The 17,586-nt window shown below is 36.3% G+C and overlaps 1 protein-coding gene and 1 long non-coding RNA gene across 2 annotated transcripts in view; both read right to left on the bottom strand.

Annotated features, from left to right (window-relative positions):
* LOC141479991 (uncharacterized) overlaps nt 1-17,586 on the bottom strand; it is a 489,980-nt gene that overhangs the window by 130,657 nt on the left and 341,737 nt on the right. The gene's annotated exons all lie outside the window — the stretch shown is intronic.
* On the bottom strand, nt 5,048-10,038 carry LOC141479988 (uncharacterized). The gene is made up of 2 exons (XM_074169653.1): nt 9,124-10,038; nt 5,048-9,058 (listed from the first exon to the last, which is right to left on the bottom strand). Exons 1-2 carry the CDS (start codon nt 9,667-9,669, stop codon nt 9,053-9,055), a joined length of 552 nt encoding a protein of 183 aa, XP_074025754.1. The 5' UTR covers nt 9,670-10,038; the 3' UTR covers nt 5,048-9,052.

Below are 17,586 nucleotides of genomic sequence, written 5' to 3'. Positions count from 1 at the left end.
TGAATGAATGGTAATAAATTGTTTATAAATAATAAATTTATTATTCAACGAAAGTCATTTTTTATGGAGGAAAAAATTAGTTTTTTATCGACCTTTTTTGGGTAATTGTTACCTTCCACAATCTGAAAAAAAATATAGAAATTATAATGGAGAACTTTATATAAGTGTATAAGGGCAAACTTATTAGTTTACCCCGATAAGTTACTGCGTAAAAATCAAAGTATTTTTCATAAAGAAAAATTTTCTATTTATCAGTAACTTGTCGTATTTAACAATTTTGCCTATCAAAAAAATTATTAAGGAATAACACTTATCTTTTACGTTTCGGAGGCCAAAATCTGCCCCCGTCTTCAGAAATGGATAAAAAATTCGAATATATACGCAGTTATTCCTTTTTTGATAGCTTATTTCTTTACTTCTTCGACAGATGTCAAAGAAGTTTTGAAATATGAAATTATGATATAATGAAATTATGATATAATTTCATATTTCAAAACCTGCAGAAACTGCAGTAACGTTAGTTACAAATAAAAGTGGTGAAAAACATAGAAAGTTTCATTACTCTTTTCTTCAATAATAATGTGATGAAATGCCAAGACCCCAGGTCACACAACTCTACGCATATGAACTTCGTCAAATGAACTGCTTTTACGATTTGGAAAATAGGAGACGCTAAGTTTATTACGGAATATATATATCTATTTCCATGAACTCAGCAGAGGATTTCAGTTTCACAACTAGTTTCTATGGATGTTTATGAGGTCATCAGGCGGTTATGAACTCCGTTGATGTTATATAGCATTACTGATGTACGTTTCTTGCCGACTGCATTGATATTTTCACGGTCCTCAATGTGAAGATGGGTATTTACTCAACAAGTGCAGAAAATAGTAGTAGTGTGTTTGAAAATATCGAAACCCCGCAACTTGCCCAAAGATCACGTGAAATTACTCGAGCGTTTCAGCGGATTACACGCACTCATCAGAAATATGTGGAAGTTTCGGAAGATATAATCTCTTCGATCATACTGCGTAGCACAATCAGATTATATGGGATATAAGAAAGGAATTCTATATTAAATGGTATTTTCACTTCGATACAGGATTACGAACTTCCGACATATATGGATGAAAAGTTCACACAAACAAAATCGATATTTCCCAAGAAACAATCTATCTACGTTCTGCTATAGTCTGAAATATACAGATATTTTTCATACGGAAAAGATTCAAGAAAGGAAGTGTGGGAGGGAATGAATATAGGTTTACATGAAACTTTTTCACATGAGACATATCTCCTCTTTTCTTTGACTCACATATTGTAACTGAAAGTGCTCCCATATCTTGTAATTTTGTTTGAAGTAAATATACCCCGGTGAAAATGTACGATAAAAGTACTTTTTGATAAAAAAAATAATAGTGTTGCATCACTTGTCGACGAGAGTGTACTACCAACTTTCTTTTCGAATAGAAAGGAAAGTCTTGTGATAATTCGTTTGATAGGTGTTTTAACTCTCTATCCAACACTTTTTTATTGTTGTGAATCGATTTGGTCGTTTCTGATTCAATAACAGTTCATATTCATATTGCTGATGACAGCACACTTGCTTCGTCATTCTATTTGGATTCCAGGATATCGGCTACGGAGGCACATCTTCACCGGCAGCAGGAAGTTGCATATCTTAATGAGGATCTAGAAGTGGCATCGGTTTTCTCCAAGAAGATGAATGTCTCCGAACCGGATATAATAATGTCAGGTTGGAGGTTAAAATGGACACCAACATGTCTTGGCACATACTGGAATTGCAAAGGCTGCTTCTCAAAAGCTTGGAACACTGTTTCGAACTGGAAAACTGTACACACCTCAGCAATTTTTGATGCTTCATAAAGCTCAGATCAGACTTTCTTTGAAGTATTGTTCTCATGTATGAAGCCCTGCCACCAAACATACCCTGAAGTTGCTGAATTCCATCCAGAAAAGAATCATCCGCCATCACGGGCAACTCTTTCATCTGGGGAACTGCGTTTATGGGGAATAAATTTTCTGATAACGTTTTTCCAAATGGATTTAATCTCCAGCGATTCAAATCCAATGTAAATCGCTACTTTCGCACAGGCACCGCTCTGAGAGCGCCTTAAGGATTTTCCTGTAATGCTTGTGTTTTGTCCTTGAAAAATCGTTTTAAGAAGTTGCAATCAAACTATAAATATTATAATTTTAAGAAAATAATCATTTGAAACTCACTCCAGTTCATTCCGATGGAGATTTGAAATATTTATCATTCACTCTCTGACAGTAATGAAGCCTGTTTATGAAGTTTTTCCTTAATTATAAAATAGTGCTGTGGTAATATCGTTGCAAGCACCATTGTTTCTATTAACAAATTCCAAAATAGATTGCGGTTGTGTATCGTACACTTCAGATGTCACATATGCCCTCAAAATATATAGAGGCGTTATATCAGGTGACCTAGTGGGTTCTTCTAAGGGATCACGTTTGCCTGTCTTACTGTATTTGAAAATTGTTGAACTCGAATGAGTTTTCAACTAATATTAGGTTCCAGTAAAATGACGTACCTCTCTCTTATGACGAGCAGGTTTGAAAGCGGCTAGATGAGAATTACCCAAACCAGTGGATAGGTAAATGTATTCCTTCAGAATGAGCGGCTGCATTGCCTGATATGACACTCCCAGGTGTTTGTGAGGATTGGTGGAATCAAAAGTCTACGTTACACAATCGCAGCCTAATCTCAGAGCTCATGGTTTGAATACAAGATGGCAGTCATTTCAAGTTTAAAGAGTTTTAACTCATCCAAAGTTAGGTATATTTTGATGTTGCTCAAATAAACTAGTGTGTTTGATTCAATTCATAGTTTATTGTCTCCTGTTAGGGCACATAATTAATGGAAGCTTAATAGTCATCTGGTAAAAGAGATCTCAGGTGAACTTCTGATAGGCTATTACATCACTGAAACTCATTTAAAACCACTTATTGAATAACTATTTTGTTTATGTTCCTTGTGTGTTGAATGAATGAATTGTTTCGTCATGGATATGACGAATTGGTATTTGCAAACAAAGCCTAATATGTTCCAATGCCCCGATCTATAAGAATTGAGAGTTCTGAATAAATTTTTTAAAATTCAGGTGAATCTTTCTCAATATTTGAAATAATTTATTAAATTGATCACAATACTGATTTTCCTTAAACAAAAATCTTGTCCGTAATACCAAATCACATCAAAACATGATAGTTGGTGATTAATAATTTCATGTTAAAGCAGAACTTAATCTGCCTATCAAAGGAACATTTCGTAGGTCACCAACAGTCATAATTATTTTTTATCAAATTGAACTAATCAAACTGTACGTATAGAAAATAAATTTTTTTTGGTAGGCATACATACTGGTATTTCAGAGAAACTTATTGAGTCAAAATAGATGGAAATGAATGATATACTATGCAACTTATTCTAGTTTCTGAACAATAAACTTCGGAAATTATTTTTCAATAACAGTTTCCTAACAACCGAACAGATAAAAAAAAATCTGTTTAAAAATCTGTTTTTCCGTTAACCAGCTGTCGCACCCCTACGAACGACAACCCTCAGAAGTTGAAACTTGTGTGAGCTAAGGATTAACGAGGTCTTACCTTTTAACGTGTGATTCCTAACACGGGTTGGACGATAGCAAGTGAAGATCGATCGTTCAGACTAGGGCTTGAACCACCGACCAACACGGCAGTCAATTCGAGTGAGTGAACAAAGCACCCACGCCGAACCGCTTGGCTATCGATTACCTGATATTTATTCACAATAACTGAAACTGATAATGATATTTGGTGATTGTTCAGCATTGAAATTATTTTCAATTTTCTTTTAATATTTCCATCTTGTTTGAACAATTTGGTCTACAGAAGTAATGCCTGACCATTGAACATTCCTCTCCTCGGAAGTTTTATAACTATGGATTGGAAATTCCTGTAAAATTCACGTTTTGATTAAGATTAAGAGGTTATTTTCCGTCATAATCCGTAAAAGTCCTCACCATATTTTATTTTTACTACCCTATATCGTGGAGAGAATATGAAAGAGGAGTGGAATTTTCAAACCATATCATTTTACTTCTTGGTAACTGTCACTAAAATATTTATGATTTATGAAATGAGGCAATCATTTCCAAGTACACAAGCTGTATGTAATGCACATTCACCAGGCCAGCGAACATCGAAGAAGGCAATACAAAAATATCAAAATCGTAAAATATATACACCTGAGAAAGATGTTACAAATACACAAATGTGAATTCTATATTTACTATATCCTACATTTATTTAATGCTGCATGAATCTCTCATTATAATTGATGAGGTCAAGTGAAGTAAGCTTCACATTAATAACTACGACCAGCCACAAAAAGCGTAGGAGGATCTATCGAATTCATGAAGTTGAACGCTGCTCAAATGGATGGTTGTCTTTTCGTTAAAAAAAAAGAGAAAGTTCTAACCGCTAAATGACGAAATTATTTTATCAATATTCCCATCACAACACCACAAACACCTGATTTCATATTTGATATGTTCTAAAATACTTTGTAGCACTTTGTTGCACACATGAAAATATATATATATAAATTATGTATACATATTATATGAATAGTAAAAAGAGTCTAACGGCAACATTCACTGCAAACTTCAGCCTGGTATTATCAACTCTTGAAAGACCCCTCGGCACGACAGTAATAAACATAAATGTAATACGTAGAACTTATACATCCAGGCCAGTATCCCGACGGTAGCATATGAAAGGAACATTACACGTCTAGGCGTCTCTATAATATTTATAACACCCTAAAACATGTTATGGAGACATGACCAAATGGCCGCTGCCGGATAATATGTTATAGAGGTGCCCGTACATTTACTGCTGATTGAATGTCGAAACACATAGTAAAATTGTGAATGAATTGTGAAAATCAGTCAATGGAGGCATAAAAACATGCAGTAAAAATATTATAATATCAATGGAAACAAATATACAAATACTAATTGTTTCTAATAAGGGCATCATTGACAACTCTCTATATCACTTCCTTGATGTACTTTATTTATTAATAATGGATAACAATAGTGATTGTATACAATAGCTGCACACCATCGTGATGGCTGATTGACAACTGGATTCGCTGCCGTGTTGCCACTTCTACTGAATACATGACATGCCCCTTTTCATAAAAAATAAAAAAAATGAAAGCAAAATTCTAATTATCCCATAAATGTATGTCTATAAAATTTATAAATGAAATTAGATAATAAATGGATGAATATCCATATACACACATGAATTAATATCTACACATATCACAATTAAAAATTGTTGAAGCAGTCTTATCAAATATGATGAAAAAATCGGTAGTTTCATGTGTGGAAAAAAAAAGAAAAGGAAAAAAAAATTCACAAGATTAAAAAAAATGAAAGCAAAATTCTAATTATCCCATAAATGTATGTCTATAAAATTTATAAATGAAATTAGATAATAAATGGATGAATATCCATATACACACATGAATTAATATCTACACATATCACAATTAAAAATTGTTGAAGCAGTCTTATCAAATATGATGAAAAAATCGGTAGTTTCATGTGTGGAAAAAAAAAAGAAAAGGAAAAAAAAAATTCACAAGATTAATCTATCAGGAGCTCTAACTATTCGGCCACTTCTAGTTGTGATTTCACTTTGATTAGTGGACTCAGTTTTATGGATGCCAATTTCACATTTCGGTTCGGAAACTTCTTCATTGTTTATGATAATTTGTTGGGGATTTTCAGTAGGAGATGTCGATTTTCGTAATGGTCTAAGGTGTTGCCTATTTCGACGATAATGAGCATTATCAACTTCAACATTATAATCATTGGGGCCCGTTTTATTCAAAATAGTTCCCTGTTTCCATTTCCGACATTTTTCTTGAACTAATACTGGCTGATTGTACTGAAAATCGTTGAGTTTTTTGGTGCCAACATCATAGTAAGTCTTTTGGCTTTCTTGAAGACACTTTAGTTTCTCTCTTATACCCTGAATTGAATATTTTGGCGCAAGAACTTGTTGGCTTACTGGCAATGTTGTTCTTAGTTTACGTCCCATGAGAAGATCACAAGGGGCAGGTAAATGTTGTTTTGGCGTGGTATTATAATTGAGAATCGCCAAGAATGGATCCCCTCCATCTTGAATGGTTTTAGTAAGTAAGCTCTTGACAGTTTGGATGGCTCTTTCAACCATTCCGTTAGATTTTGGGTAGTATGGACTAGATGTTGACAATACGATGTCATATTTTCTACCAAATTGTTGAAATTCATATGACGTGAAAGGAGGTCCACAGTCTGAAAGAATTTCTTGAGGTAGTCCGTTTGCTGAGAATATATTTTTCAAAGTAGAAATCACGGTTTCTCCTGTCTTATTAGTTATTCTATGTACAACAGTGAATTTGCTGAAGTAATCTACGGCGACAAGAAAATCTTGGGTACCAATAGATTTAAAATCTATGCCAATTTTTTGCCATGGGAGGCTAGGAATATCGTGTGGCGTTAAAGGTTCTCTAGGGTTAGATTTTATATATGATTGACATAATGGACAAGAAAGAACAAGCTTTTCAATATCTCTAGACCAGCCAGGGTAGTAAATGGCCTCCTCCGCTCGTTTTTTACAGGCAACTACACCCTGATGAGATTGATGCATCAAGTTCAAAAACTCTTGTCTGAGGCTACGTGGAATGATAATCCGCTTTTTATAAAAAAGCACATCTTTGTGTGAAAAAATATCATCTTTGATATCCCAGTACTTTTTTATTTCACACTGAACATTAGCTTTGTGTTTTGGCCACCCGTTCAAGACATAATATTTAACTTTTTGGAGTTCAGGATCATCATTTATTGCTTCTTGTAATCTTTTTTGATTCTCTGGTCTGGTTGCTATTACAGAAAATACCTTCAAATTTGTTTCTAGATAGTCTGTATTTATAGTTTCTTCGGTTGGGTCACGACTCAATGTATCAGGAATTTGCATATTTTTTCCTTGAACAAACGTAAGTGTGAATCTGTATTGCAGTAGTTTCATAGCAAGTCTTTGAATTCGCGGTGTCATGTCATCGAAAGGTTTTTTTAGAAGTCCTAGTAGTGGTCTATGATCGCTTTCAATTTTAAATCCACTCAAGCCAAATAAATAGTATCTGAATCGCTCACAACCAAAAACAATGGCCAAGAGCTCTTTTTCGATATGATTGTATCGTTGCTGAGATGGAGTCAACGAAATACTTGCGAACTCGATAGGCTGATTATCTTGACTAATGAAAGCACCGAGACCGTATGGTCCAGCATCAACGGAAAGTACTACATCTTTCGAAGGATCAAAATAGGACAACGTTGTTGCATTAGAAATCAATTGTTTTAAACGAATGAAACATTTTTGTTCGTTCAAAGTCCAGACCCACTCATTTTTGTCACTCAAGAGTTTTCTTAATGTATTTGTTTCATTAGAGAGATTAGGAATAAATTTTGAAAGGTATACTATCATTCCTAAAAAACGTTGCAAATCCTTTTTGCACTTTGGCGGATTCATCTCACGGATAGCACGGGTTTTATTATCATCAGGGGATATTCCCTTGTCGCTGATGATATGTCCTAAAAACTGTATTTTTCTGACGCAGAACTGTGATTTTTCACGATTAAGCGTAAGTCCACTACTTTGGATTTTCTGTAATACAGTTTTAAGGTTAAGATTGTGTTCCTCAAGTGTACGACCGTATACCAAAATGTCGTCAAAATATGCTACCTGTCCTGGAATGCCATCTAGAATTTCATAGATACATCTTTGAAAAATTTCTGGGGCTGAAGATATTCCATATGGAAGTCTGAGGTATCGATATCTACCAAAACAGGTAGTAATTGTACACAGAAATGTGCTTTCTAAAGTTAATGGCAACTGAAGAAAGGCTGATGAAGCATCTAAAAGACTGAAATATTTGGCACCAACTAATTGGGAAAATAACACGTCCTGTGTGGGAATTTCAAAAATTTCCCGTTTGATGTACTGATTAAGTTTTCTTGGGTCCATGCAAATTCTAATATCGCCATTGGGTTTTGGAACAACAACAATTGGATGTACCCAGTCAGTTGGCTCAGTGACAGGTGAAATAATATTTTGAGCTACCATTTCGTCCAATTTTAGCTTAACTTTCTCTTTCAAAGCCAAAGGAATTTTTCTAGGGGCGCTAATATGTGGTATGGCATTTTCTGACAAAACTATATCATAATGTTTTTTAACTTTCCCTATACCCGAAAATACTGCACTGTATGAACTCAATAATATTTCAACATTTTCATTATTAGTTATGGATGACATAATATGGGATTTTTCTGGAAGAATTCCAAAAAGTTGACAGGCAGAAAGTCCCAAAATTGAACTTTGAATTTTAGAATTCAATACATGGAATGAAATTTTTCCAATTTTTTCACCATATTGACAATCAAGATAAATTTGTCCTAATACATCAATTTTGTGTCCTGAATAAGAGGACAGAGTTGAAGGGTCTGAAAGTTTTTCTAACGGTATGTTCAAAGCACAAAAGTCATTTTTATTGAGGGTATTAACCATACTACCACTATCAATTTTAACTTTAGTTTTGACACCGCATACTGAAATATTTTCAAACCATTCAATTGCATTAATGTCTGAGCTCGTAATAGTCCAAATAATAGAGTCATTACTACATTCACGATAGTTTACATCATTTTGCTCAAGAATGTCATCACATCCACCCTCTACAATTTCATAAACTCGGTTTTTATTACGAGGGCAATACTTGCGATAGTGTCCTTTTTGAGTGCAAAAATTGCAGAAACGGTTTGCCGCCAAGCACTTACCCTGTTCATGTTGTTGGCCACAACATCTACAAGTTATACTACCTCTATTCTTAATAGTCTGACTGCTACCGGCTTCTTCACATGCACCCCTATATCGGCCTTGGCTGCCTGGACGTCTCTGATAACCCCTTTCTTGACTATATCTATGAGAGGACACTGCACTGTCACCTCTACTGTTATTCCAATCACACCTTTTTATTTCACTCACCGTATCTTTCGATATTTCCTTTTGAGTGGCGACACTTGCTTCCATGGATCTACAAATATTAATCGCTTCCGTTAGCTTAAGGTCAGGGCTTTGAAGAAGTTTTTCTTGGATACGTGGATCTTTTACACCCAATACAATCCGATCACGAATTAGAACATCTTTTTCTTTGAAGTCGCATGTAGATGCTAGTTGCTTTAGAGCTGTGATAAACTGGTCAATCGTTTCACACGAAAGTTGTTCCCGTTTGAAAAACTTGAAATGTTCGTAAACAAGGTTTTTTGTCGGATTGAAATGAGCTTCAAATTTTGATAAAATAGTGGCCAATTTTTCTCTTTCTTCATCCTCTTCGTACTCGAAAGTATTATAGATTTTTATAGCTTCGTCTCCAAGTAAATTTAACAGGATAGCTATTTTAACAGGATCTGCTTTGGAGGTTTTTCCACTCGCAATTAGGTAAAGATCAAATTTTTGTTTCCAAAGTTTCCAGTTTCCACTGAGATCACCACTAAAACTGAATTCTTCCGGAGCTCTGGTTTGATCACCCATTGTGTTAAAACTTTTATAGTTTTGTTTTAGGAATTTACTAAAATCCCCTTTTATTATCAACTGCCGACTTCAACGGATAACTTTGGCAACATCTATTGTTCAACAACAACTGACCTAATAATTTCCAAACCTGGCAGCACAAACACAAAAACAAGTGATTTAGAGCACTTTACCGCTGTCACCATGTGAAATACTAATTGTTTCTAATAAGGGCATCATTGACAACTCTCTATATCACTTCCTTGATGTACTTTATTTATTAATAATGGATAACAATAGTGATTGTATACAATAGCTGCACACCATCGTGATGGCTGATTGACAACTGGATTCGCTGCCGTGTTGCCACTTCTACTGAATACATGACAGGACAAAACATACCTCAAGGCATAACAGACACAAAAAATTATCGTATAAATACAAAATTAATACAATGTTTGTTTGTGGGAGGGTTCTACCCCGAATACCTTTGCAAAACTTCCAACCCTCTGAATGAAGTTGTCATTCACCCATTTGTTTTCAATAGTAATGGGGATCGAATGTTGCCTTATTGAATATAATGGATACTGCCGAGCACTTGTACTGCTCAAGCCCGTCGCAGTGGCCAATTTTCTGAACATTCTCTCTCTCTCTCTCTCGTTCTCTATCTCTCCATTGAAATTTCAAAATGCCCCTATAACTACCAGATTTTCACGACACCTTTTTTTATTTGAATTGATTCAGTTTCGCGAACAAATTTCCCTGGTTGTCATAGTTTAAATAATTTGATAAACACATTTCACAAAAACAGTAAAAAGTTATTTTCATGTGATTCAATATGCATGTGAAAGTAGTTGTTTCGAAAGGGTTTTTTCTTCCAGTTTGTATCTTGATCTATCTTCAACTTGGAACTTAGAATTCCTTCTTGTATTTTTGTAACACTTTTGTATTTCGCAATCTATACAAATTCCATTCTCTGTATTTACGAACGTTTGGTCAATTTGATGATCAACATTTACTATTGTTTTTTATTACGACCCTGATAATCGCTCGGAAAAAAACAATTTTCACGTAATACGTAATAATTACAATAATTTTATTATTCATCATTGCTACAAATCACACGAAAGTAAGTGAAGATATGATACAAGGTATAATATTGTATGAGAGGATACATGAAATGTTCTCGGTAAATAAATAGCAATCTGGTTCAGATGACAGTTGTGCACACACACACACCGATTTTGGACGGCCGATTTTATACCGGTCGTCCAAATTCCAATAGTGAACCACATGTGGGTACGGGACCTGGCACACACGCCGACCGGTGATCGACGTCGTTCACTTCGGGAAGCCAATGTGGCCTTACGGACGGGGTTGAAGACTCCTGGTCAGTGGCAGAAATAAGTAGGGTTAGGGGAACTAAAACTCCCCAAAAGCCTTTGCGGAACATGCCACCGTGGACCAGCTTAGCCAAGCTGAGGTGTAAGAAATCCTGCAGACAGCTGAATAGTCGCAGGGTGATATGCGGTTACGAACAATCTCCTTGGGAAATCGGTCGAAACCTCATTATGATCAGCCTACCTCTGGTAATGCGCGGCTCTACCGAAGGTGACCAACTCTTCCCTTGCTACTCGTGGAATCACACATGACTGAAACAAACACAAAAACAGAAACAACAAAAACAAAAACCAATCCCAAGGCTGGACAGAAGTGCTCACCCTAATCTAAGGTGGCTGGTTATGAACAGAAAGGTCCACCCCGATCTACCGCTCGGAATGAGGCTGGACATAGCAGATCTCCTCGTGATGTAATACAAAGGTCAAGGCGTGAACGCATTTGCGAAACCGAGGTCAAAAGCAGAAAGAGAGCAAGGGCACTTCCTGTGGGGGGCGCAAAAAGCTCCACCTTGAATAAAGGCAAGAAACCGCTTACTCCTGCAGTAAAGTGCCCTCACTTGTGCACCTCCACGGAGGGAACGCCAAGAAGGTTGGAGAAGCCGCGCAACAACAGTAACGTCGCTGCACCTTCCAAAACCTTCGCGGAGGCCGCCGTGAGACACCTCAAGATTGCCAAAGAGAGTATGTGTTCCGCGAGTCTTAGCCTACACCAGACGATATAAAGGAGATGTCTCCTAGTGACCTGTCCACCTTCCTGGAAAGAACAGGATGGACGATGACCTAGGAGGACAACTCCTCGGGAGGATGTACATGTGGCTTGAGTGCTGTGGGCCTACACTCACCCTCCCTACTCTACAGATAGGTTGGGTTCATACTACACTGAGTCCAGCGTTATACATCTATCGATAGGCAGGTTCTCCTTGTGATCAACAATCATCTCCTTGATCCTCTCCTATATTTGTTCAAATACTGTACCACTGTGGAGAGTATTATTATTTGTTTGAAATAGTATGATTAGTATCACTTCACACTAACTGATTTCATTTGAAATATGGGAAGATATTGTTTCGATCGCATTCTACAGTAAGGGAAGTATGGCATTTCACTTTCGGAAAAAATGTTTTTAACTGATATACAGCGAAAGGAAATTCTGAAATGAAACGGCTCTAATTATATACAAATTGATGAATTTTTAACAAAAACGTTGTCCTATGTAATTCATGTCTGATATTTCCTGAAAAATAACAACATTTACAGGCAATCTTCTTCATAGCCTAGCCTTCAATTTCCACCCACCCCCCTTTCTGAGTATGCAGCACGAAACTGTTCTTCGTACCCCACAATTTCGAAAAGATAATGGCCCGTTTTATCTCGTTCATAAACACAACCCATATTTAACCTCTTTTCAGTTCACATCAGTTTCGTGACGTCAGATATTCAACCGACCGCTCCCTCGCGATGTTCGGCGCTCCCTGCAACTCTGCTGCCCGATGCAGACGCACCCACTAGGGGTTGGTGGTGCTTACAGAGATCTAACACGCACGTAGTGAGCTAATAAGAACCGATTGCTAGCCAGTGGCTCATTGGCGTAGATTTACGAAACTTCTATGTTAGGAAAAGCACTAGCTCCGTGTGAATTTCGGGAGATATAGGTAATTATTTACTGGTAATGTCACAATTCCTGTGGTGAGAGAAATAGTGTTTCTTCAAAGCTACGGAAGCAAATTTCAGTTGTACATTCGTAGGTCTTCTCACGAAGGTGTAACGATGACAAAGGTACAGCGGATATACAGGGTGTCACTAAATAAGTGTAAAACATTTAAGGAGGTGATTGCTCATCGAAAGGAAGATAGGATCTTTCATATAAAGGAATTTCATTGGAGCATCCCTTGTTAAGATACAGCCCCTTGAAAGGGGTACATAAATTTGTATAACAATTTTTTTTCACAAGCACTAAAAAAGTTACAATATTGAAATTAACCTGACGTTTTGTACTACCAAAAAGACACTTAGCCAGAAATTTATTTGGTTTACCCCATGTTTGAAAGGGGTGGAAAACGCAACCTGTTAAATTTATTTCCAATGTAACTTTTTGTCTTATTATTTGTTTATCATTTAAAAATTTATTTCCGATAGTATGTTTCATTCTAAACAAAAAATGTCTCTTGGATTTTTTGCCCAAAATAAACCAGTTCGCAGCAAAACATTATTTTAGGAACAACTACAGAGATACATCGTCATAAATGCGAAAAAACGAAACTAATCTATCTAGTAGGTCGCTATTAGCAATAGTGACAATCAAATTGGTATGACGCTGTCAGTTTGTGAATTTTCGAAATCGAATTAATACTAATTATGTGTTGTTGTTCCGTTCTTAATTTGTTACTTTAATAATTCACTTGTTATTAAAATGGCATACACAAATGAGGAAATGGCTGATATGCATTACGTTTACGGTCTGTCGCAGGAGAATGGGTTAGAAGCTTCTAGAAGATATGCTGAAATGTATCCTCAACGGCAGCATCCTTCACATAGAATATTTGCTCGACTTCAACGATTACGAGAATATGGTTCATTCGACAAAAGAACGCAGGATTGTGGTCGCCATCGAGAAGTACGAACACCACAGCTTGAGGAAGCAGTACTTAATTTGATTGAAGAACAACCTACTACCAGTACTAGAAAGATTGCTTTCCAGCTAAATGTTGATCATATGACGGCATTTCGAATTTTAAAGGAACAACTCTTATACCCTTACCATCTGCAACGAGTACAGGCACTGTTACCATGAGACTTTCCGAACCGTCTTGAATTTTGCAATTGGATGCTGGAAATGATTAGAAGAAATTGTTACTTTCTGAAGACGATAGAATTCACAGATGAATGTTGGTTTTCTCGGGACAAGATTATTCATTTTCATAATTACCACACATGGGCTGATGAAAACCCTCACGCTTTTATCGAAACTAACCATCAAGAACAGTTTTCTCTTAATGTGTGGCTCGGAGTTATTGGGGATGATTTAATTGGGCCTCATTTTCTACCTCCTTGATTGAAAGGTGAGGAATATGTTCAATTTTTAAGAGAAGTGTATCCAGTACTGCTGGAGGAAGTTCCTTTGGCGGTCGGAAGGGATATGTTTTTTATGCATGATGGGGCTCCCGCCCATTTTAGTCAAGTAGCACGTCAGCATTTAACTGAAACATATGCATATCAGTGGATAGGTCGAGGAGGACCGCAGAACTGGCCCGCTCGATCCCCGTATCTCAATCCTCTCGATTTCTCTATTTGGGGCCATTTACAGCATTTGGTTTATCGTACTCCTGTTCGCAATGTAGAGGACTTGAGAAACCGCATCATCGATGCGTGTAGGGTAATCAGAGAGACTCCAGGAATATTTGAGCGAATACGTGGCTCAATGCGCCGACGTCTAGACGCATGCGTAATATCTGAAGGTAGACATATTGAACATTTACTATGATTTCTACATGTGTGTTTTGTTATTAATAAATTAGTTTTGTTTATTACCCTTTAATCGTTTAATGCAGGTACTAACTACAAAATGAAAATAAATCCAGTTCGCATTTATGACGATGTATATTGGTACATGTTCGTAAAATAATTCTTTGCTGCGAACTGGTTTATTTCGAATAAAAAACCCAAGAGACATTTTTTGTTCAGAATGAAACAGGCTATTGGAAATGAATTTTCAAATGGTAAACAAATAATGAGACAAAAAGTTACGTTGGAAATAAATTTTAGGGGTTGCGTTTTCCACCCCTTACAACCATGGGGTAAACCAAATAAATTACTGGCTAAGTGTCTTTTTGATAGTACAAAACGTCAGGTTGATTTCAATATTGTAACTTTTTTAGTGCTTGTGAAAAAAATTGTTACACAAATTTTATGTACCCCCTTTAAGCTGACGGTACGCGTTGATATGGAATCAATTCATTCGACTGATAGCGGTTTTTCCTGAAACGGGCTTTATTTGCAAATCATATTATTGATGTATAATGAAAATAATATTGATTCCAGAGGAGAAACAATGTCGATGGTGAAGGCGTCTGAAAGAGAAACATCGATGGCTACTTGTAAGGTAACGTCGTGGAGTTTTCGGCTCCTGGCGAGGAGAAAAAAAACGTATGAAAAATCCCGAAATTTTCTCTTCCAACCCCACATACTCTATCCGGACCACTCTGTCAAGATAACAAGATAGTTGAAGTCCTCGGTGGAATGATGGACTTTCTACTCTCGAACCTCAAGATTATGCCGGCTTGCCGCACTAAGGCAGAAATATCAACCGGACAAATGGCTCACTTGGCTCACTGCCCTTGATTAGGGCACATGATTATCGGAACCAATGATCAATTATTCCACGGTGTGGGGAGTGGTCATAATTGATAATACCGGCGCATGCTCTTGAATGTATCAGGGATTTGATGGATAGGGCCCGACCAACGCAACCTTAGGCTGAGAGAAATAATAATAAAAATATTTATTCACCATTTGGAATACAAGGCTTATATATAGTAGGTCAATTTTTGGGAGAAAAAGTTTTTGGCTTTCTACTACTCCATCTTGATACAAAAAAAAGGATGAGGGAATCTCCAAGGAAAGGAAGGAAGTAATCAATTTGAAAATAAGTAACTCTATACATGGATGTGTAGATCATGCAAAGAAGTAACTTTTAGACACAAACTGAAAGAAAGTCCTCCTGAAACAGCTACTTTTATGTAACCATTGAATTATACGAAAGAAAAAATTCTTTCGAAACAAATACTTCTATATGAACACTGAATTATACAGAAGATACTTTTCTCTACTCAGTTTGTATTTCAAACATTCGTTGTGGAATAAAAATCAGATATCATTCACATGACTTCTACTTTAAATGAATTGTAACAAATTGCACTTACATGCAACACTGTCATCCTCACTGGTATACATCGATGTTTCGCCTTAAGACACTTCCCCCAAGGCTCTTCAGTACCAAATTGGATAACATTATAGAAAATACACACAATTCATTCATGAATTACGATTTTTAATGTCACGGAATAAACTTGATATGCTTATGTCATCGATGACATCGTAATGACATTCATTCACTAATTTGATTTAATCCCAGCCAAGCGGAAACTTATTTGAATTGAAGGGGTTATATTTTTAGGAGTGATTTATTTTTGGGAAATAAAGTTTTTGGCTTTCTACTACTTCATCTTGAAAAAAAAAATCTTCCAAAGAAAGGAAGGATGTAATCAATTTGAAAATAATAATCAAAAATCAATCACTCCTAAAAATATAACCCCCTCAATTCAAGGTCAATTTTGTTGCATATCTAATCTCTGACTCAGTTCGATTAAGCTTGGTATTGTTCCACGGTTTCTCTTTTGCAGACATCGCCTTCAGATTATCGTTCTTCATCAAGTATGAAACCATCGGTCAGCAGCATATGCATGGTTTGGACAACAATTTTCATGTTTTCGTAGAAGGTTTTTCTTTTTGAATTTCTGATTCAGGTCATATTTTAGAATCCACATTGCTCTCATCAAGAAATGATGAATGTGTTCACTTCATTCCACAATCAATAATATTTCTACATATGTTCAAAATAACTTCATTTTTTTCGCGGCAAACAACGGAATAGAAAATACAAACAAAAGCATTTCATTCCTCTGAAATGAAAGTTATAAGCATGCCACAATGGAAAAGTTACTTAGAAAATCCGAACTTTGTTGGATTCATCTATCTGATCAAGGTAGCTCATCTATCCAACGAAGTGATTCGATTATAAAGGGCCTACAGCCAAAACCGCAATCGACCAAATATCGTTAGCTGAGCTGTTAACATTCGCTGGAAATACATTTCACTTGAAAAACCAATTATTAACTTCAGCTTCGCTGGTGTAACAAGCGTAAGTAAAGGTTTCAGCACTTAGAGAGAGGAAGCATATGGATACCCTCATCCACATATCGTTGACAAGTCAAATTGCCCGATTGGGCTCAAAATCCACTAAACAACATATATCATTCAACGTACGGACTCTGACACTGATTGAAATCTGTTTTCCTGTTGAATCAGAATCACTTTCAGGGTCTACTTCAGGTGTATACAGTGGCAGACCCAGAGATTTCAATCTGCCTAGAGAGTTATGTTACAGTATTTCGTGTGGAAATATGCCTATTTATTTGAGTGTAAAGAGACTGGCTGAATCAACTTCGCCCATAAATGAATTAAACTATTCTCGGGGAGTCAAACAAATCTGGCAGCACTTGGTTTTCATTGACCGACATGCCAAAAAAATTGTCCTCATCAGGAAGATCAGATAGGATTGACTACATGGAACTGAAAGGTGATGAAACTGACTTTTCTGTTAGTGGGAGTGCTGCAATTAGTTTCTTCGATTCAGAACCTGCCATTGACATTGATTCAGGTCTTCCCGAACGAACACTCATTACATGAATCGTGAGAAGAATTTCAGAGTACTGGAAGTATCTATCAGAATTGACCAATTTTTAAATATCCACACATCTTT

The sequence above is a fragment of the Leptinotarsa decemlineata genome, unplaced genomic scaffold (genome assembly GCF_025532065.1).
Source record: "Leptinotarsa decemlineata unplaced genomic scaffold, Ldec_3_MD MMD2_P_RNA_scaffold_5, whole genome shotgun sequence".
Classification (NCBI taxonomy): Eukaryota; Metazoa; Arthropoda; class Insecta; order Coleoptera; family Chrysomelidae; genus Leptinotarsa; species Leptinotarsa decemlineata.
This window is presented reverse-complemented; position numbering and strand designations above follow the sequence as displayed.

What these genes read in the sequence shown, in the direction of transcription:
- LOC141479988 (XM_074169653.1), bottom strand. Translation starts at nt 9,669, where the DNA reads ATGGGTGATCAAACCAGAGCTCCGGAAGAATTCAGTTTTAGTGGTGAT.